The 22,761-nt window shown below is 45.9% G+C and overlaps 1 protein-coding gene across 1 annotated transcript in view; it reads left to right on the top strand.

Moving 5' to 3' along the window:
- The window catches only part of LOC111153786 (dynein cytoplasmic 2 heavy chain 1), a 309,334-nt gene that overhangs the window by 71,220 nt on the left and 215,353 nt on the right, over window positions 1-22,761 (top strand). The window contains 12 exon segments of the mRNA XM_022513025.1: window positions 2,187-2,317; window positions 3,601-3,849; window positions 4,364-4,472; window positions 7,170-7,283; window positions 8,307-8,449; window positions 12,564-12,648; window positions 14,566-14,720; window positions 15,723-15,782; window positions 15,784-15,861; window positions 20,696-20,809; window positions 21,355-21,515; window positions 22,124-22,247. Of these exon segments, the coding sequence (XP_022368733.1) occupies window positions 2,187-2,317; window positions 3,601-3,849; window positions 4,364-4,472; window positions 7,170-7,283; window positions 8,307-8,449; window positions 12,564-12,648; window positions 14,566-14,720; window positions 15,723-15,782; window positions 15,784-15,861; window positions 20,696-20,809; window positions 21,355-21,515; window positions 22,124-22,247 (1,523 nt within the window).

Here is a 22,761-nt window from a genome sequence, read left to right as displayed (position 1 = left end):
CGCGGAGGGCCTGCTGCGTGTGCGCCGTGGGCCGCTCTCGGCCGCGGGGCCCTAATTGCTTAGGCCCAAGGGGATTTCAAAGATGAGGAAGATGTTGAGGTGCAGAGAGGCCGGCGCCGTTTATTGGCAAGGGAACTTCTCTTCCTTGAGCTGCTTTGCACTTTGTCCGAGTAGTTGTGTGACCGTACTTCTCGGGCTCGGTTCTGTTGCGTCACTTATGTTTCTGCCTCCCGTCCGTACCGCTGGTTTTCATTACGTTACCTGCAGAAGTCTCGAATTTGGGAAGACTGATTTCTCCTACTGTCTTCTTCTTTTTTGTAGTTTGTTTTAGCTATTTACATCCCTTTGCCTTTCTATGTATTTTAGAAGAATCTTCTGTATAAATAATGTTGCTAAGCTTAGGACAGGAAGTGCGATAATTCAGTATGTTGCTTTGGGGAGAAGCGGTGCTGAGTCTTCCAGTCTCGGAGCATGATCTGTCCGTCCATTTATTCACATATTCTTTGCTTTCTTTCGTCTGTGTTGTGTAGTTCTCAGCATATAGGTCCTGTACATAGTTTCTTAGATGAACAACTAAGATACACCATTTTCTGAGCTATACAGGGAGTGTCTTGAGGGATGACAGTACTACGTGAAGCAGAGGGTCAGGGCGTTCCTGTGAAGGGGAGAAGAGTGTGCACGGCCTCCGAGGCTCGAGGGAGCCCGAGTGTGGAGCGGAGTGCCGCAGCAGACAGGAGAACCAAGCAGTCAGGGGGTCTAATTGCAGGGGCCTCGGTGGGGGCTTGGCTGTCTTTCTGTGGCGGTGGGAAGCACTGTGCGATTCTGTCGTGTGTGCCTCAGGAGTGCTAGTAAGGATGCCGCTGGAGGGGCAGAGATGTGTCGCAGGGACACGCGCTGGGAGGCTCCTGTGGTCGTTCAGGGGACATCTGATGACCTGTGAAGACGGTGAGCAGCTGTCGCTGGGTTTCAGTGTTTGCAGGCTTCTTGAGTGTCTTTCGGGGGATCTGCCTATCTGCTCCATGAACGCAGTAGTCATGTCTGTCTGACTGCTCGTCTCTAACAGGAAGTGCGGGGCTTAAACACGGGGTGTTCAGTGGATGAGAGTTACGTGTTCATCATATGTTTGTTAAGCAGCTGCAAGTATGGGACCAGACTAGAGCTTGGGAGACTTGTCGATAGGTGAATAGGTTTTTGCACAGAAGTAGTTGATGATTTAACCCACAGAATAAGGTTAACTAGTTCAAGGGGAGTGTTTAGGAGTAAAGAAAAATGGACTGAATTTTGATCCCAGGGCAGATAAGAGTAGAAGGGGTAGGCAGAAAACTGAGGACTGGTGCTGTGGCTTGTTGAGTATGGTCCTACAGATCTGAGGAAGAAGGCTTCCCAAGCACAGCAGGTCATGATGGGGGCAGCACCTCCAACGGGATCTGCGTGCGCTCGGTGGTTATGGCAGCGTCGTTCCCAAACAGGAGCTGGAGTGGAGAGCTTTCTGCAGAGAGAAGAGCATGTAGGAAAAGCGGTGGCGAGGGAAAGGAGAAGACGTGCAGGAGCTGGGGTCCGGGTCACTCAAGCTGCCTCTGAGTGGGGAGTGTGAGGAGGAGGAAGCCTCACCGAGCGGCCTCCCGAACGGACCGGAGAGAAAGGTTCCGCAGGGCGGTCAGCAGATTTCCCTTGTGTGCTCACAGGCTGCTGCTGTAGACAAACTTAAGGGGAAGTGGTGGGGTTTTTGTTTTCTAATTAAAATTCATTTAATTTTTCCTTTATTTTAGAATTAAGGCTCTTGATGGTATTTATCAATCTGTGTTCTTTCTCAAGGAGAGCTTTACGTTCGTTTCAGCTGCCCATTTCGTATGGAGGTTGTGGAGAAGGGGCGGGAAGTAGGGAGAAAGAGCAAAAAGGAGAGGTGTGGGGAGCGTTAGGAGGAGGACACTTCATCTGGGGAGAGGTCGTGGGGGTCAGGGCTGGAGCAGGGACACAGCCGTTCCTGGTCAGGGACAGTTTGACATCCTTTGTGTTTTAGCTGACTTAACGATCTCGCCAGGCACTGTGGAGTAACTTACTTCCACTTTTCTGGGGATGATCTTGGATAGATTAACTGAAAAATAAAATTTAGTGAGCAATGTATTTCCTGGTGCTGCCATTACAGGTAACACATACAAAACCAAAAACACTTTTTGTTTCTGCAGACAGTTTCTATGTCACATGGGGAGCGCGACACAACTCCGGAACAAGAGCAGCCCCAGGACAGCCACTGCCTCCTCATGGGAAACCCCTTGGAAAACTGAATTCTGCAGACCTCAAGGATGTTATTAGAAAGGTATAATCTGGGGCGCTTGGGTGGCTTAGTGGGTGAAGCGTCTGCCTTCGGCTCAGGGTTCTGAGATTGAGTCCCGCGTTGGGCTCTTTGTCAGTGGGGGGCCTGCTTCTTCCTCTCCTCCTTCCTCCCCACTATTAGCACGATCCCATGTGCGTGTGCGCGGTCTCTCTCTCTCTCTCTTTCAGATAAGTAAATAAATACATAAATCTTAAAAGAGAAAGGTATAATCTGAATCATGAGGTTGAATTGGCATTTGGTTATCATTCTAGTCATTTAAGAAATATTTATTGTAAGGTTTTCGAGGCAAAGATTAGCCACTAGACCAAGCCGGTTCTTGTAGAATACAGTCAGCTGTGGCAGATCTAACTGAATGCCCTCATAGACCCGGATGTGGGTAAGATGGCCAAGGTACCTATTAGCAGAATGTGTTTGATGTTGGAATAACTGATGAGGTTTAATAGTAATTGGAAAATCATCCTAGAGCAATGGTGTCCAAGTTCAGTGGGCATTAGAATCACTTGGAGAACCAGGAACTACCCTGCCTCTTGGGTCCCAACCTGAGGAAGTCTCATTGCACATTTCTCACGGGCCCTCAGGTGATGCTGATGCTGCTGGTCACTGAAACTAAGGGACACTGCCCTAGAGACATGTTCTGTTCTTTCTTTTTTGTGAAATTATAATAAAGAAGGAGAAACACTTATACATGATGATTTAAAATTAGTATTTGCTTTGGAAGTGAGTGTGGATTTTGTATCCAGAAAAGTTCGTACTGTGCGTAGGATGGATATTGCAAAGTTTGGGGACGTTAGAAGTGGCTAAGTATGTGAAGTCTGGTGTCCTTCACGCTGTCACACAGCTCCTGGTGGGGCAGCCCACTCATGTGTTTGGAGTCATTCCACCGTGGCGCAAACCCACGAGAGTTCCCGAGATTAGTTCTTAAGATTTGCGCAGGCTGGTCTGGTCCGAGACCACTAATACAGCTGGAGAGTTCTTGAAGGTTTTGTAACTAATCTGCTGTGTCTCGCTATGTTTAACTCGTTGTGTCAGTGATGCCAGCAGGTGTCTGATCACTGTGAGCTCCTGAATGTTTTTGGCATCACAAGATTTTTCGTAGAAGAGCTGGATGCCTGGGGGGGGGGGGGGCTGTGGCACCTGAGAGGACACCCTGTCACTGAACCCCTTTTCTAGAGTGCATCAAAAGTATAACCTAACTCTAGATCACATTTTGTTATGTGTCGGGGCATATGCTAATGATAAAATGTTCTTTGTGATTGTTTTAAAAGGGCCTGATCCATTATGGACGAGATAACCAGAGTTCAGATATTTTACTTTTCCAAGAAGTGCTGGAGTATATGTCTCGGATCGACCGAGTGCTGAGCTTCCCCGGGGGCTCCCTCCTCCTGGCCGGACGCAGTGGCGTTGGCCGGCGGACCATCACTTCTCTGGTCAGTCATATGCACGGAGCCGTGCTGTTCTCTCCGAAGATTTCCAGAGGGTATGCACTGAAGCAGTTCAAAAATGATCTCAAACACGTGAGTGCCTCAAATCCTTTACTGTATTTGGTTTTAAATCACAATGACTTGTTACTCCAAAAGCCCTCAGAGACCATTATGTCTTTAATAATACAACATAGTCTTTAATTTCAATGATTATTTTCCCCGTGGTTATTAGAAAACTGTATTTTTATGTACAGATAGGAAAAAGATTCTTTTTAGGAATCCTGGCTCTCAGGCATGCTGGCTTATGAGAGGCTTGGAGGACGTGGAAGATAATAGGACAGAGTTTATATGGGACACAGGGGGGTGTATTTAAAAAGGATCGTCTGTCCTAGCTGTGAAATCGTATTAGTGTTTCCCCACCCCTTTGTTCCTGGACTTGATTTCCCTGCTGCACTCTACGGCTGAAGTTTGATTTTTAATGTTGATGATGAAAGGAAGAGAGAGGGGAAAGGGGGACCAGAAAGATGTTCTTTGCATCAAGAATGGTGGTTTCAGGGTGGGCCGCGCACGTGTACCCAGTGCGAGGACCGCTCTTGTCCCTGTGCAGGTGCTGCACCTGGCGGGGATCGACTCCCAGCAGGTGGTCCTCCTGCTCGAGGACCACCAGTTCGTCCACCCTGCCTTTCTGGAGATGATCAATAGCCTTCTGTCTTCAGGCAAGTGCACGATTTCTCTTCCAAGGAAAGAGAAGTAATAATGTGAAAATTATTCGGGTCATGTTGCCTTGTGTAAAATTGTGTTTCTGAGCACATGTGGTAGGGGTTTTACTAAGGGGACGTGGGGTTAAACATGCTTGCAGCTGGAGAGTTGAGAAAGCCCATTTTTATAAAACCAGGAGATTGGATAATTTCATGAACATGATTGTTATTATTATCTTTAAAGATTTTATTTACTTATTTGAGAGGGAGAGAGAGAGCACAAGCAGAGGAGCAGCAGAGGGAGAGGGAGAAGCAGGCTCCCTGCTGAGCAGGGAGCTCAGTGTGGGACTTGATCCCAGGACCTGGGATCATGATGTGAGTCATAGACAGACCGTGGCTTAACAGACCGAGCCACCCGGGTGCCGTCAAAAATGATCATTAATGTCGGTGCATGTCTGAAGAACTGGCCCTCTCACATGCTTTTGGTGGGACCATTATCTGTTACAGTGTTTTGGGAAAGTTATCAGCCAGTGTTGTTTAAAAACAATGTACCGTACCCTTTAACACAGCAGCTCTATTATGTGTAGAAGTTTCACCTACAGAAATGATAGATTTAGTGTGCAGGGAAATATATAGGATAATTTATAATAAAAATGTGATAGGACCTCACTGTCCATTGTTAGTGGAATGGTTGAATAGTGGCCTAAAGGTGGACATGTAAGTGCAGAGAGATTCTAACATCTGGGTCTTCTGTTTCCCAGATCACAGTATGCTCTTGTCTCTCGAGTCACCTGTTTTCATGGTTTCCTGGAGAGGATACCTGCAATTTCCTGTATGTCTTCCCTCTATGAAGAATTTATGACATTTATTCAAATGTCTTTAGGAGTCGTCACTATTCGAATTGGTTGGAGGTAGCTTAGTTTCAAACTTGGACCAGGATTGTTTTGTTATTTAAGTGCAACGTAAACCTTGTTAAAAGCTAGTTTCCATGATGTGTGTGTTGGACCCGGTTTTTGGTTAATGCTTGTTTTGTGTCATGTAAAGTGGGCTCTGAAAGGAAATGGTCTTCTCTTCAGGATGTCACAGCTCTGGTTGAAAAACACGTGTAGCTTAGGGCATGCAGCGTCCACACTTGGATGTGCGCGTGACTGCTGGCCGGGGCTCCAGTGCGGCGGCTGGAGGGCCAGTCTCTGGCCCAAGGTCTGCAGAGGCCTGGCCGCAGTGAGGCTGCGGGGGCTTGGGAGCTGCTCACAGGACCGCCTCTGTGCACACGTGTGTATGTGTGTTTGTCCCTGCGTACCCTTCAGTCGTCACTAGGTGGAGGCCTGGTCCTTAGGGCTGAAAGTGTCCCAGCAGAGAGACAGATTATTGTTTTGTTTTGTTTGTGAAAGCAAACATCCACATAAGCATCAATACACTAGTTGTTTTTGTTTTAAGATAAACTGGTCTTTATTATTAAGTTGTAACTATAAAAATATAATTTTAGCAACATTTGTAGCAAAAAAAGTATTTGAAAAATACTTTCAGGGAAAATAGGTCTTTGTCTCTTTTTCTATTTTTTTTCTATTTTAAAGTCTTATTTGCCAGAGTGGATCATATGTACGTAGAGCTAGGTTTCATTGCTAAAGTTAAGGCATCAGAAGTGTCTTGTTAGGGCTGAAAGTGAGAGAAAGACATAGAACATGTTTGTGGGTGCGCGTGTTTGGGCGTGGACGAGCTTGGTGGACGGGGCACGGCTGGCAGCTCTGAGTCGGGCCTGGGCGATGCTAGGGATGAGGCAGGGACAGGCCCTGCGTGAACGCACTGCTGGGATGTGTAGCAAAAGGGTTTTCACTTAATTTACTGTTCCTTACAAACTTGAAATATATTGGCTTAATAATTGTTTATTAGACCTGTTATGTGCCAGGCCCAGTTCTGAATCCTGGACTCACAGTGGTGAGTAAGACAGAGTTCAGTCCCCCGTCAACACCTGTGATCGTAATCCAGTGAGATTTGCTTCCGTCATTGTCTTGCCTGGTAGCAGGCCCTGGGCTAGTTCTGGATTCTAGTACGGGTTCATTCATTCATTCATCCATCCATCTAATAAATATTTATTTGTTTATCTGGAATACTTTGCTGAGGACGTTCTGAGGTTAATATTGAACGAGACTAAATATTTGTCCTTTGGAAACTCAGAATCTAATGTGGGACGAAAGGAAAACACTTCTCCGTGATTATGTGACATGATACATGCTGAACAGTAACACGTTTAGAGGTGGGAGAGAGAGAGAGCGCTCTCCCCGGCACCCAGGAAGTCGGCACAGCAGGCTCCTAGGACACACAGTAACTTGGGGCGGAAGGTAAAGGCCAGAGGAAGACTGTGCGTATAAATTCCAGGAAGAGGAGGAGTATTTCATTATATTTATGGGACACAGAGAAGCTCACTGAGGCTCGGGTACAAGGTCTCACCTGGGAGAAGTGGAGAAGAACCGTGCGCACGGGCGGACAGCTAGGCGGCCCACTGCCTTGGATGGCTGTTCAGGGGTTTGAGTTTTAGCAGTGAAGACAACAGAGGGAGATTTGTGAGTAATCGAGAGGTGATAGGGTTGTGTATTTTTGGAAACAGCCCGAATAAGGGCAGAGATACCAAAATAGAAGAAGTGTTGTGGATGTGTTTGAATGTGCTTGAACTGGGGTAACACAGCTAAAATTCACGAGAAGTGCCGTGTTCCGTAGGTGAAGTTCCTGGACTCTATACCCTGGAAGAATTAGAACCTTTGCTGTTGCCTCTCAAAGATGAGGCTTCGCAGGATGGCTTTTTCGGGCCGGTCTTCAATTACTTCACATATAGTAAGTGACTATTGAATTCATCAATTCAGACTCTGGCTCATGTGCAATAAATACCATTTAGTTTGCCATATTTTCTGATTAGGTTGCAAAGGTATCTTAAATCTTGGGTCTATTTGGTAATTTACACTTTTTTTTTATATGGTACTTTTAGAAAAGCTAATCTTTAGTGAAAGTGTGTCAGCAAAATTTTAGCAAAAGGGAAAGGTGAAAGTGTTTCAGTCTGCCTTGGAACATTTTCTTCAGTGCTTCTGTTTCTCTGTGGTAAAGCCAGCGTTTAGAACCTCCTGTCTTAGAAAATTACTGAACTGTTTACATTTTGACAGACTCTCTAGTTTTCTCTAGCTCAGCAACTTTCTCTGAGCCCTGGAAGCAGTTTTATGTGCTGTGCGTGTAGCCCCATTGAAGACGTGGGGGTAAGGCACTGCCACACTTAACTCCACTCTGTCCCCGAAAGGACGTTTCTTATTGAAGCAGAGAAACTGGATGAAGAGCTACCACCCTTCCCTCTCCTTCAAGTTCACGAGGAAATGCTACTGCAGTTCTGAGACACAGGTCATCCCGGTGCTGTTTGACCCAGTTTCAGAACAAAGAAAATGAAGCAGAGTTTCCAAATTCCTTTTCATGAGGGGAAAATAACATTGATATTGAAACAGGAAAAATATATTTCTCCTGAAAGAAAATTGGAGATCAGTTTGCTTGTGAATATTGAAACCAAAATCCTTAAAAGAAACATTGTAAGGTAGAATTCAGTATCACCTTTGAAAAGTAACATATGAAACAGCAATGTGGTATGTACACTTGTGTTCTTCCAGAGTTCCTTCTGGATCTGTTCTCTTAGCATGCACACACACATACACACACAGGTGTTTTTTAACAAAAATAAAAATCGTAACTGTAATACTGCTTAATGGCTCCTGCCATTTCATTTTAGAAAATTTTAAACTCATAAAAGCAGACCGCATACAGATATCCCCAGTTATTATTGTTTTAATGCCCATAATAATCTTCTTATATTTTTTTTAGGAATTCAACAAAACTTGCATATAGTCTTGATAATGGATTCTGCAAATTTAAACTTCATCATAAACTGTGAGAGTAACCCAGCTTTGCATAAGAAATGCCAGGTCTTGTGGATGGAGGGTTGGTCCGACAGCAGCATGAGGAAAGTAAGTTTAACCTCTAAGCGTGGAAATACAAACCAGCATATTTTCTTTTTGAAGTTACAGATTTTCCTGACTTTGCTTTGGCGTTTGTTATATTACCTTAATTGTGGTGCTGAACAAACACGTTTGAAAACCTCTCTTTTTTCTCTGTGCTCTTGTGTGATGTGGTCGAGGGTCGGACTTCATGTTGAAGAGTATGTTCTTAAGGACAATGGAGGTACTTACTGGACTTGAAAAATGTTATCCTTTCATTAGCCAGCCTATGCTGAAAACATTGCAGCAGTAATTTGAGCCATTTTTTAAATAAAAAAAAAATTATATCTTTAAAACAAAAACTATCATTGCGGTGCTAAGTTTTGGGAGAGGCATGTGTTTGAAGTGTGAACCCATTGTACCATCCTAACTAGAAGCCTTTGCCATAGCTTTGTTTGAGAAATTACATTTGTCAGCATTGTCTCTCTGAATAATATTTATATTCTCCATCATTCATTTCTTCATTCCTGTGTAGTAGAGGTACAAACTGCGGCCTATTATGAGTCAGAGGGAGGAGTATAATTTGGGATAAGAGACAAGGTTTTACAGATGAGATATTTTAGTTAGATTGCAGCAATTAAATAAAGGATAGGAAAATAACACAAATGAGCTCACACAAACGAGCAGCTTCATTAAGAAGTAATTATCGGGTCTCTAAGATGTAGGAGATCTAGGAGAGAAAACGCAGACGAAAGTCCTGCCCTCATGGAGTTTACATGGTTTGGGGGGGGATCGATGAGATGACAGCATGCCTGGTGATTTGGAGGGCAGCAGGAAGCCCATTCAGTGGTTAGAGAGTGGTTTGGAGGGAGAGGGGGTTGGAGATGAGGTCAGGGAAGGACAAGGTCAGCAGTCAGGACGGGGCTTGGGAGCCATTCTCAGGACGTTAGCTTTTCCTGGAAACTGGTAAGGGAGCCTTTGGAGGTTTTGACACGTTGTTCTAATGTCTTAATGGGATGACTTTGGCTTCTAGGTTGCAAATAGACTCTGGAAGGCCGGGGTTGAATTAGTTACAAAGCTGCTGCAGTAATCCAGCAAGAGCGAGGGACGGCGCGCATTAGGGACGGAGCGGGAGAGGCGCTGAGAAGGGGTTAGATTCGGAATACGTTTTCCAATAGCGACAACCGAAGTTGCTGGCAGACTGTACTAAGGTGTAAAAGGAGGGGAGGACCCAAGGATACTGCCACGGATGCTGGCTTAAGCCCCTGGAAGGATGGAGTGACTGAGTGTAGAGAATGGGGAGACTGAGACCATTTTGATGGGAGGACATGAGGCTTCCAGTTGTAGACATGTTCGTTACGCGATGTCAGACCTCCCAGCTGCAGGGCGGAGAAGGCGTCCGGATGCAGCGGTCCGGAGTGCGGGGGAAGGAAAGGTCAGGTGTCCAGGATAAAAAAGTGGGAATTGTCAGAGTAGAGGTGGTATTTTCTGTTATGAGAGTGAATGATATCCCCAAGGAATGAGCGTTGACTGCCAGGTGCAGAGAGCCCCGCACTGTGGTCTGGACTGGGCTCTTCTTCAACACGCTGAGGTTGACGCGGGGAGGCGGGAACAGCAAGGGCCACGGAAAAGGGGCTGCTGCGGGGAAGCAGGAGGGAAACCGCGGAGTGTGAAGACGAGCACACACTGCATTTCGGGGGGGCGTGCGCAAACACCTGGGAGCTGTTCCTGTCGCTGCGAGGAGGAGATGGGGAGGCTGATGAGGCAGCCTCATTTAGGAGCTGCTGCATTGGGGTGTGTTTCAGAAACAACGAGAAGGGCCTGGAGAAGAGTGAGTGTGGTCCCTTCTCGGGAGGCGTTTTGTTGTTAAGTGGAAGAGAGAAATGGGTCAGTAGGATGGGAGTGGGTGAAAATAATACTTGCTTTTTTAAGCTTCTAATATGAGACAGACTGTTGCACGTTCTCGTGCTGCTGGGAGTGCTCACAGGGAGGCAGAAGTTTATGGAAGGCAGAAGCATTGTGGAGCCATGTCCCTGCAGAGCGGGCAGTGTGCGGGTCTAGTGCACACGTGAGAGGACCGGGCACGGGCCTTTGCAGCGAAGAAGGCAGAGTCTGGGGCCCGGCTCCAGCAGGGGTGCCATCGGGAAGAGTTGGACAGTCTTCTGGTTGTTTCTGCTTCCTCAGTGAAAGGAAAGTGAGGAGTTGACAGAAAAGCCCAGGGAAGAGCTGGTGGCGTCCTGAAGGGAGGCAAGAAGGCCTGCAGGGCAGTCCGCCCAAGCGACAGGGGGAGGCTGCGGAGAAGGGGGCGTGGGGGCCGGGTGGCCTAAGGGTTGGTGTGAGTCGGCCACCAGGCCAGTCAGCATAGCGTGTGTGTCCCCCAGTCACCTGCACGCTCACCGGTGCAGGCCTGCTGTGGGCGCTCACTTGCCTTTGGCCCGCACTGGGGTCTGTTACTCAAGTGTGACCCCGCGCGCGAGGGCCGGGGACTTGCCAGCTCTGATAGGAAGATGGCGAATGACAGCACGGCGACGCTCAGGCTCCTAGAGCGCGGATCTCACTGGAGCGTGAGGGTTATTGACCTCATGAAGGGGGCGGGCTGGGACCACTGGGACACTTGCCAGTGAGACGGCGGAATGTGTCCAGGGATTGTTAGTGACATGGTCTCAGGGTCCGAGCCTTTGGGGTGAGGTGGGATTGGCCGAGGAGAAGGTGGTGGAGAAGTTGACAGGAGGACAGGACTTGAAGGAACGGAGAGGCGAGGGTGTGAATAGGAGTTACCGGAGCTCATGCGCCATTCTTACCTCTGAGGGGGCGTGGAGGTAGAGGGCAGCGTGGGCCAGTCCGGCCAGGAACGCTTTGCAGACGGGGGCGTTGTTTAGGGGTAGACCATGGTCTTGTCACCCAGCGTCACTGATGGAACTGTACGTAACTGACACGTGGACTGATGCGTGGAAATTGTACGTATGTAACGTGCGCAGCGTGACATGTTGGTGTGCGAACGTCTTGTGAGACGCTTCCACGGTCTGGCCGGTTGACAGAAGGACAGACTAATTTAAAGAAAGCAAGTTTCCTACGAAAAAATTTCCATTGATTGATTTGAAAGGATAAATTTAAAATATTCTCCCAGAGGCTCAAGGTTTTTGGCAAAATCAGTGAAGATGTTTGAGGAAAAAATTGTACTCTCCGGTCACGAACCATGGCGCTCTCAAATTCTTCATCAGTTAAGGGCCTTTTTTGTGATGCTGCGTTTAGTCTGGGAGATCGAGGAAGTGAGGCTTTGACCTGCACGCCTGGACACACTGGGCTTCCTGTCACAGAAATGTCAGCGCTCTACTACTTCAGTTTTCTTCCCAGGAAACTGATAGCTTCTTTCTCTAAAACTTAAAAGAAATTTTTTTTAAGTTTATTTATTTATTTGTTTGACAGACACAGAGACAGCAAGAAAGAGCACAAGCTGGGGGTGGGGCAGAGGGAGAAGCAGGCTCCCCACTTAGCAGGGAACCCCATGTGGGGCTCGATCCCAGGACCCTGGGATCATGACCTGAGCCAAAGGCAGATGCTTAACCCACTGAGCCACCCGGAAGCCCCTAGATTATCACACTTTCCATCATCATAATGATGTGTTTATGAAGCTTGATCTTATCTGTGGTGGTGCGGCAAAATCTTAGCGGTAGCTTGACAACAGATAGTTTCTAGGATTATCAGTTATGAAATTGTTAATTACCAGTTGTGGAATTACTTTCTTTTAGTTTTTTCTTATTTAGGAAAACTCAGGATCCTTACTATCCCCTTATGCCCTGATGCCAAATAAAGCTTTTTATTTTTCTTATTTTATGATTTTAAATAGCATTTGTGATTTTTTCCTAATTCAGTCTAAACTGACTTCCTTCATTTCACATGGTCTAGTCATTTTCAAGTGAGGTGTTGTCAGTAATTCGCAATCAACTGGTGGTTGATGTGTGTCAAAATCTTGTCTAGGAAATAATATCTCTGAAGATGCATATATTCATTATTTCTCTTAGTCTGGTAAGAAACCTAGAAGAAAAGCGTTTTTGTTTTTTTTTAATTTTTAATCTCAATACTGGGTTTATTTGAACTTTTTCATACTGAGATGAGGTTTGAAGAAATGCTCTTTCTGTTTTAGATACCTGAAATGTTGTTCAGTGAAACAGATGGTGAAGAAAAATATAGTGACCAAAAAAGGAAAGAAGAAAAAAAAACCTCAGGTAGTATTTTGATGAAACTGACTTTGTGGAAGACTTGCCATTTTCTGACGTTACAGAGTCATTAAAGATTCACAGCGATGATGAATTTGAACATTGATAAACTAACATAAAGCTTTCTTTTAAAAAAAGGTTTATTTATTTATTTGAGAGAGTAGATGGGGAGGGGCAGAGGGAGAGAGGGAGAAAATCCCAAGCAGACTCCATACTGAGGGCAGAGCCCAACGCGGGGCTCCATCCCTGTCTCTGAGATCACGAACTGAGCAGAAACCGAGAGTCAGATGTTCAACAGACTGTGCCCCCAGGTGTCCCCTAACAGATTTCTTTTGATGAAAATGAAACTAAAACTATGTTTATAAACACATGTTTATGTCATTTTATATGGGACCTAACTCATTATCTGTTGTTTACATTTAAGAAGTTAAACAATTACACTTTGCCCAGATGATTGGATGTGCTACTTGCTTGGGTGTCTTTGGCTGGAAGGCTAAACTTTTCTGTTAGTTTTCACTTTTCGCTGAGACAGGCCACAGCACGCAGCTCATACATGAAAAGGTTTATGGTGCTCTTTGAGTGTGGACGTCATATTTTCTTAGCTGTACTCTGATTAGTTTTGCCAGTTCCCGGTTCATTTTGAATGTAGTCTTTTTTAGTATCATAGCACATTCATTAATTTGTTTATCTAATGATCCAGTCACCAATTAGTTATTGAACTTGTTTTGCCTTAAGCACGGGGCTGGATACTAGAGGTGCCTTGGGAGCCCCTAGTGTAGTGGAGAGTAGCAGGAGTTGTGTTCTGCATCAGCGTAAACTCTGAAACCGTGAGGTGAGTGACGGTAGGAGGTGATATGGAGTGACTCTGAGAGTGAGGGGACGTACTGGCACGTGTTACGGCAAATGGACACGGCAGACGGGCAGTTTGGGGAAGACCGGCTAGGACGGACAAGGCTCTGAGAAACCCAGCAGCTGCTTTATGGGATCTGTGAACAGCCCGACAGCTGAGACGTGCACGTGTGAGTGGTAGAGTAAGAGATGAAGGGAGGGCAGGCGGCTCTGGGAATGACAGGCCTCCCGTGTCACGCTGAGGAATTCGGATTCTGACTTGCGGGTGATCTGAGGTCATGGAGAGATGTTAGCGGAGATGTAGCCAGAATCTTACTGTAGAAACACGAGTGTCTGTGTCCGTCCTTTTCCTCAGTTACTGGAAACTAAGGGGGTGTAGGGAGAAACCGAGGGCGATCAGAGCCCTGGGCAAGGCCACTGCAGGAATCCAAGAGGAAGGAATGGACGGGGGGGTACCCAGCGGCGTTCTGAGGGGGGCCTGATGACCCGATGGCTGCAGCCATGAGGAAGGAGGACATGAGGACATTTCTCAGGGTTCTGGCTTAGAACAGCAATGAGAAGCTGACTTTACTTACCAAGGCAGAGAATGCGAAAGAGCACGGATTGAGGCGATGAGAGGAAGCTAATGTGTTTAGTAACAGATATGTTGATCCTGCGTGAACCGAGTCTTCCTGTTTTGGTTGGAGGTCGTGTTTCGCCCTGTGTCAAATGACAGTGGATCCGTGTTCCTTCTTTGGTGTCTCTCTTCCACAAGCAGCTTTTGCCGCGTTTGCTCCTGGATTACATGTTCTGTTGTTCCAACTAACTGATGTGCTGTGACAACCCGTAGATCTCTCTTTCGTGCAGTGATAGAAGTGTTCAGAGGAGACACGTCACAGTGGACAGACAGCACTGATATTAAGTAACTCAAATACATAAGGAACATGGGAGCTGTGAACAGATGTACCTTTATGCAAAGATGATGCCTCGTATTTATAGTTCTGTAGATGGAAGTATCTGGTATGAAATAGAGTTGAGATGGTTTTCTCTCCTTCGTGACGGATCAAGTATATATGACATCATTTTGTTTTCTCTTTCCAGTTGATCCCGATTTTCTAAAGTCATTTTTATTAATCCATGAGTCTTGTAAAGCACACGGCGCGACACCGAGCCGGTATATGACCTTCCTGCGCGTGTACTCTGCCATCAGTAGCAGCAAGAAGAACGAACTGTTGAAAAGACAGCGTCACCTGCAGGTGCTGTACCGGCCACCTCCAGCCGTTGGACTTTACAGTATCTGAGATCAGGCTTTAGAGTGACCTTTAAAATTAAATAATACCTTAGAACACTTCGACTTAAACGCTGGCTTCGGAAGTTGTCTGAGAGCATGTGCTCTCCAGAGTCCTCGTGTCTCTCTGTTAGTGTCGTAAACTAGGGTCCTTCCGAACTGACAGTCCTCTCACCCCTCTGCCTAATTCAGAGCAAGCCTCTAACTGTACTTCGGGAAGGTCATTCTTTTGCTTCAGTTCTCTGTGCTGCTGTGGGTGAACTACTTAAACTTACTGACCTGCGACTTAATGGGGTCCGTTGGGTGTGAGTCGGTTAGATGAAGAGCCAGCAGGCTGCTGCCTTCCGTGCTGGGTGCTCGGTGCATGTTGGTTACGATGCTTTTTGCAGTTTCTGTCTCCGAATCCTCTCACTTGTTAGGTGACCAACCGCTAACTCCTCCTGCAGAGGAGCCGGTATATTTTTCATGTTCCTTCCCTGGATGACTCATGGGTCGTGGGATGGGTGCTGTAACGGCCAGCCCAGGGTCCGAGGCCCACCCACGAGTAGGCCTTGAGTCCTTTTACGTACTCAGGGAGCCTGAGAGGTGGAGAAGCTTTGCTGAGTCTTTCCTTGCTTTCTGTTTTCTGTCTCAGCAGTTCAGTGGGGAAAACCCTGGTCTTGCAGCTCTCAAACATGTGTCGGCTGTTCCGCTGTCCAGTGCCACTTAGAGCTGTTTGTCTTTTGTGCCTCAGCTTACTGGGCACGTGGCTGAGTGAGTCTCATTGTCAGGAGCGGCGTGGACAGCCCAAGCCCACTTGCTAACGCTTGTGTGCACACGTTTTCCCTGGATTCTTTCTTTCTGAAAGATTTCCTTGATTCTTTCTCAAATATAAGAACATTCCATTGGATGTATATATCCCCCATCTTTATCCGTTCATCGGGAGAAAGCGTGTAAAATCCCTTTCTTTATGCCACTTCGACTGCTGCAGGCTGGTGTGTCTAAGCTGAACGAAGCTAAAGCGCTTGTGGACGAGCTGAGCAGGCGAGCCGGGGGGGCAGAGCGCGCTGCTGAGGACGAAGCAGGAGGAGGCGGACGCAGCCCTGCAGGAGATCACCGCGTCCATGCAGGTGGGCCGGCGGCCGGGGACACGTGCCCGCTGCCGCGCGAGGGGCCACGTGTCTGCTCACGGGGCTGGGAGACATGTTCCCCGTCCGTGCTGAGTCCCACGGCCGGTGTTAAGGACGTGAGCTGTGGCGGAAAAGCAGAGTGTTTGCCCATGTTAGTTTAAAGTCATAGCTGTGTCCTTCTCAATTCGCCGTCTGCTGACCTACGCAAACCTTATAAACACAGAAACATTTCAAGTTGGTTTGAATTTGTCAGTAAGCGACTTTGCTTATCCTCCTCTAGTTAAGTCGGTATTAACTTTTATTTATTATTTTATTTTCTTAAATTATCCCCTTAAGGCTTCAAAGGTTTTTTTCTCCTGCCTTTAATAGTCTCAAGATTTACAAAATAAGTCTTTATTCATTTTACTTACACTTTCATGATATTTTAGTATCTTGATTCTCTCCACTTTTTGCCACTGCCTTTCCTTTGTCGAACCCTTCAGGGGAGATTTCTTTGTCGATCTTCTCCGCGCGGGTGCCGCGTCCGCGTGCCCTCCCCGGCTGCTGTGGCCACGCCTCTGTGCTGACCGCCACCTCATCTGCCTCCCTCATCCTCAGCCCTCCTGTCTCATCTGGGCTGCAGACTCACATCCCCAGTCATCTGCTGGGCATGTCTTCTTAGGGGTCTGTGAGCATCGTGGCCGGGTCACATTCTGTGGTGTCTGTGTTATATCCCTGTCTCCTTTATCCGATCATCCGCTGATGGACGTTTGGGCTGCTTCCGTAGTCTGGCTATTGTAGATAATGCTGCTGTAACATCAGGGTGCCTGTATCCCTCTGAATTAGTGTTTTCATCTTCTTCAGGTAAATACTCAGTAGTGCGATTGCTGGGTCATAGGTAGCTCTATTTTTAACTTCTTGAGGAACCTCCATGCTGTTTCCCAGAGCGGCTGCACCAGCTTGCGTTCCCACCAGCAGTGTAGGACGTTCCCCTTTCTCCACATCCTCGCCAGCACTGCTGTTCCCTGTGTTGTCGGCAACATAGCTAATTGTTGAAGACAGAACTTCCAGATTATATCAGACTTATGTTCTCTCAGTCCTTCCTTTCATGAATCACTCAGTTCTGTAAGTTTACCTCCTTGATTACGTCTCAGATGTGTTTCTCCATCTTCATGTCGGTGACTGTTAACCTTACTGCAAGTCTAATGCCTCTTTTATTTAAATTAACTTCAATATTTACTAGACTAACATATAAATCTCAATAACTGAAGTGGCACAGAAACTCACAAAATAGTAAGTTTGGAAGGTTATGATTTAAAGACTTACTATTGAGGGGCGCCTGGGTGGCTCAGTGGGTTAAAGCCTCTGCCTTCGGCTCAGGTCATGATCTCAGGGTCCTGGGATCGAGCCCCATGTCAGGCTCCCAGCTCATGGGGAGTCTGCCTGTCCTCCTCCCTCTACTGCTCCCCCTGCTTGTGCTCTCTGTCATGCTTGCTTACTCGCTCTAAATAAAGAAATAAAATATTAAAAAAAGGAGACTTATTCTTGAGCTACAGTTATCTAGGCTGTGTGATACTGGTGTCATGATAGTCAAACAAATCATTAGAACATTAGGAAGTTCAGAAATAAACTAACGTGCATTTTATTGATTTTATTCAAGATGCCAATTAAATGGGGAAAAGATAGTCTTTTTAAAAAATGGTATTTGAATATCCGCGTAGGGAAAAATAAACAAGACCTTTACCTTAAACTTGAACAAAAATTAACTGAATATGGGTCATAAATCTAAATGTACAGCATAAAATTAAAAACTTTGGAAGAAAACAGGAGGAATGTTTATGATGCCGGGTGAGACAAAGAGTTTCTAGATGGGACACCAAAATAGGAGAAGAAAAATGTTGATGAAATTGGACCCTGTTGAAATTAAAAACTTCTCTGTGAAATATGTTCTGAAGAAAATTAAAAAGCAAGTCACAGACTGGGAGAAATTTATAAAACAAAAATCTGATAAATGACTTGTATCCAGAATATACAGAAACCATTGGAACACAACAATAAAACAAAAAGTCTAATTTAAAAAAGGGCAACAGATTTGAAGGTGCCTGTGGGATAGAGGACATAGGAAGGGTCAGTAAGTGCCCGAAGAGATGCTCGACATGGTCAGTCATCCAGAAGCGTGATCCCTTCTTTCCAGACATTGAAAGTGCTGCTCCGCTTCCTTCCAGCTTCTGTTGTCGCGATGGAAACGCTCCAAGTTCCGTTTTGTTCTGGTGCTTTGCAGGTCATCGTTTTCTTTTTTCTGTCTTGAGACTTTGTGGAAGTCATTGTTCTGAAGGTGACGTGATCTGCCGTGGCTTAGGTTTACTTCTGTTCACTGTGTCGGACACCGTGTGGCTTCTCCCCCAGGACTCTTCCCTCCCCGTTCCCAGGAAGGCTCCGGGCCACATGCGGTCGGGACTTCCCTCCCTCCACGTCTCTGTCTTCCCTCTCTTAAGGATGCTTAGTACTTTGACTGTAGGCTTCCCCTTCTGCTTCTCTAATGTTCCTATGCTTCCTCAACTTTGTCCTTCTCTTTTTGCTCTACTTCCTTTAAAAATTGCCCCTTTTCTAATTCTTCTCTTGGGTTTTTCATTCCTGCTATGATGGTATCTCTCAGGAGGGTCCTTAGCTTCTCCCGTCCCTTTTTGTTGGTCTCTTTCATTGTTTCGTCATCACCACTTAGGCCTTGGGGGATACTTGCTGAGATCTTCTGTTTCCCAGCTGTATTTTCTTTGGTATTTTTCATACTTGATTGTTTTATTCTTACTCACGAGAAGCTTTCTTTGTAAGTTTGGTCATATTCACTGGAGATTTGAGGGTTCTCAGGGACTGTGAGCTTTACAGGAGGGTTGTCTAGGCTGACTGAAATGACAGAATCAGGATTTCCCCTGATGTGCCTGAAGAGTTCCATTGGCATCTGGGAAACTCCCCAAAATGGCAACATTTCCAGATACGTGATGGTTACGTGCACACTCAGCGTTTCTAGGATTTTATTGAGTACCTGACCTGGTCAGCAATGTATAGAAAGTCAAGTGTAATTTTCATGCTATAAAACTTGAGCATCACTTTTTCCTCAAGGTATTTTGGGAACAATATAAATATTTATGTAAAGCAGCCAACCATTTTTATTATTAAAAATACCTGTCACAGGAGCGCCTGGGTGGCTCAGTGGGTTAAGCCTCTGCCTTCGGCTCAGGTCATGATCTCAGGGTCCTGGGGTCAAGCCCCGCGTCGGGCTCTCTGCTGAACGGGGAGTCTGCTTCCCTCTCTCTCTCTGCCTGCCTCTCTGCCTACTTGTGGATCTCTCTTTCTCTCTGTCAAATAAATAAATAAAATCTTTAAAAAAAAAATACCTGTCACATACTTACCTCTGGAGTAATTTGAGATAGGAAACCCGCGAGGGCTGTGGGAAGGGTGACGTTGTCTACGAAAGGAGGCCGTTGGGCAGTGCGTGCGCCCAGTGGGCCGTGGTCACACGGGGACGGCTGGGCCGCTCCCTGGTCTGGCCGCTTGCAGACGGGTTTTCTATGACTGTAACTAGTGGTATTGCCTAGCTGAGACGCAGGAGAGTGGCCGTGTATCTTGTAAGTTAGCAATTTTGCTTAGTTATAAAAAGCAGACATTTTGGTTCATCATTTTATTTCAAAGTCCAATCTGGAGAGACAGCTAAGTGTGAAACCGTGTGAACTTCCAAAGCTTGCAGCTCCGGGTTTGTGACATAAGGAAAGTAAAATTCAATACCATGAAATCTCGAGGAGGGGTAACTTCCAGTTGGTGGAGCAGGTTAATAAAAGAAGCAGCACGTGAGCTGGGCCCTTGAGGGTGTGTCCGTGTGCGGTGGAGAACGGGAGCGCCCTCCTGAGGGTGCTGGTGGGGACTGGAAGGTGGGCGGCCGAGCACCGACGGGCCTGCTGGGCAAGGGGGCTGATGGGGAGACTGCGGAGGGGCGGGCCGGGGCCCTGATTTCTCGACTTCGGCTCCAGATTGGAACCACCTGGTACGGCTTTAAATATTTCTGGGCCCTCACCGCACCCAGATGAAGTATTTCAATATATTTGGCAACAGAGCACCAGGGGTGGTGTTTAAGCTTCCCGAGTGATTAGAGTGTGGCTGAGAACCGTTGCGACGGCTATTGAACGGTTCTTCACAAATTTCCTCTCTGGTTTTTCAGTAAGCATCGACAAACCAGATGGAATCAGGCACAATCATCATCTTTACGTACGCGGGATTCTGGATGTTGGCACGGCCAAAAACTTCACGTGGCACCAGTATATAATTTAGTGTTGGACTCTCTACTGGTGTTTGTTGATTTATTTACCATCGTATTATTTGTCACAATTTCAACTTTTGTCTACAGTAAAGTATAGAAACACAAAGTTCTAATATCCTCTAGTCTCTAAGAATTGTTACTCTTTGCTGTTAGAATTATAGAAGATTTTATTTTTAATTTTTTCGTGTATGAGATGAGCATAGTAGTACTAACATCTGGATCACTCATTGCAAGTGTTACATGTGTCTTATGATAATTTTCTCAGTTCTGCAATTCTGAGTTGCTTGATTTTTATATAATAAGCATTTATTGCTTTGCTCTTCGGAAAAATCAACAACAAATAAAGCGTTGAAACTTCCTGATAATAAACATATAGTAAATTATAGCATTCGTTTCCCAGGCATCTTAGAAACTCTCACGTCAATTAACATTAGAAAAATATTTAATAGAAAATGTTATTTTAAGATAACTTATATTTTTGATATAATGCTTTAAAATACTGAGTGCATGAAAATTAATCGGAATGCCATTTAAATATTCCCATAGGATGCTAGTGAGCAAAAGACAGAGCTTGAAAGACTGAAGCACAAAATTGCCGAAGAAGTTGTTAAAATTGAAGAAAGAAAAAACAAAATTGACGATGAATTAAAAGAAGTGCAGGTGAGCTACAGTGGACGTGTGGTTGGAGCCGGGTCTGACTCCTGACTGTGTCTAGGAGTCCTAGCGGTGTTAGCAGCCTGGCCTAGCTGTCAACCAGGAGAAGAGAGTTTTCACAGAGGAGAAGGTGGGGGGAGGTCTGCAGGGAGAAGGAAGGTCATCAGAGACTATCTGTATCTTCTGTGAACCGTGGTGTTCGTCTAGGAGAAAAATGTGCTGTAGGGGAATTAAGTCAAACTCTTAGGCCCCTTTTTTGGTTCCTCACTAAGTTATCGGCCAGCTGGTTATAGAATGTAAGGAGCTTCTTGAAAATGGCAAATTGTCTCAGAACCAATTGGATTTTTCTAAATTAAACTCCTACAGTCATGGTGGCAAGAATGTGAAGATTTTGTATTTTGTGTGTTTCAAGGCATTTTGATATTTGAAGAGAAAGGGTATTAGTAAGTCGAGTTGTTTTTAATAAAATGACAAATATGCAATAACTTCTAGAGTTAGTGACTTTTACATATATATTTTTTGAAAATAAAAAGTGGTCTTTGTCTTTTTAGCCTCTAGTCAATGAAGCTAAACTCGCAGTTGGAAACATTAAGCCAGAGTCTCTTTCAGAAATTCGCTCACTGCGCATGCCGCCCGATATCATCAGAGATATTCTGGAGGGCGTTTTAAGGTTGATGGGTATCTTCGACACGTCTTGGGTGAGCATGAAAAGGTAAGTTTTTGAATTTGTAAAAAATGTTATTTCACCAATGAAATACACATTGACTGGTTGATTCATTTATTTAGATTTTATTTTTAAGTCATCTCTACAATGCACAGGGGGCTCGAGCCCACAGTCCCCGGATTAGCAGTCACGTGCTGTACTGACTGAGCCAGCCCGGTGCCCCTTGTTCATATTTTTAAGTATTTCTTATATTGTTTCTCGAGCTGTGCCTCATTAATTCCCTAGTTCCACACTTGGCTATAATATTTCAAGATACTGCATGTGGTCCTCTGCCAAGATCTACATTTTCCTTTCTCCAGAATAAGTGACGTGAGTGTCCACAGAGGCAGAAAGGAATGCCTGAGATCCTGAAGAACATCTCAGTAAGCGCGGTCATTTCTTTGGCCGGCACGCAGCACAGAGCACTATGTCGCCTGTGATTTACTGAGGGGGAGAGCATCGTCCCTGTTCTCAGATCTTGCACTCTTGGCAGAGTCAGACCAGGGCGGAAGGAGTGAGGGCAGGGGCCCCATAAATAAGCCAGGACGTGAATCAATGTTCCTGTCAGAAATGGCAGACTTTGTGTAGCCTCGTTTGAAGTAATGTTTTGATTTTAGTTTCCTTGCAAAAAGAGGTGTAAGAGAAGACATAGCAACTTTTGATGCACGAAATATTCCAAAGGAAATAAGAGAGAGCGTTGAAGAACTTCTTTATAAAAATAAGGGATCTTTTGATTCAAAGGTAATTTTTAACAGCTGTGCTATCTGTTCGCTTCCCACGCTGCATAATGTTCTGCTTGTTGAAATGTGATGACTTTTCATTACTGATTATTTACCCTGTCTAAAAATTAAAAGTGGACAAAAAAGATAAGCTGTAGGGATTCTGTGTCAGAAGGCTTGACTGCAGATAGGGGCCAGGACTCCGGGCTGGGTCTGGGGAGCACAGTCAGTGTCCTATGTGCTGTTGAACCTTCCGACCTGCTGGAGTCCTCTGTCACGTCTTAACTTCTGACTTGCCTGGCCTGCTTCTCTTTCTTCCTTCCTGCGCACTTGTCGTGGAATGACAGATAACCTGCCCTACGGTACTTGTATCTCATTTTAGTGAATAGTTTGAATTCCAGGATTCTGGTATTTTTTTTTAGACCTTTTATTCGAAGTGTCACGTGCAGCATCTCCGGTAGCCCGGTTTCGGAGCGCTCTCGTCCGGTAGCCCGGTTTCGGAGCGCTCTCGTCCGGTAGCCCGGTTTCGGAGCGCT

The sequence above is a fragment of the Enhydra lutris genome, unplaced genomic scaffold, assembly GCF_002288905.1.
Source record: "Enhydra lutris kenyoni isolate GAN:26980312 unplaced genomic scaffold, ASM228890v2 scaffoldscaffold34, whole genome shotgun sequence".
NCBI lineage: Eukaryota > Metazoa > Chordata > Mammalia > Carnivora > Mustelidae > Enhydra > Enhydra lutris.
Note: the sequence above shows the minus strand (reverse complement) of the source record. Positions and strands in the feature narration are given on the sequence as shown.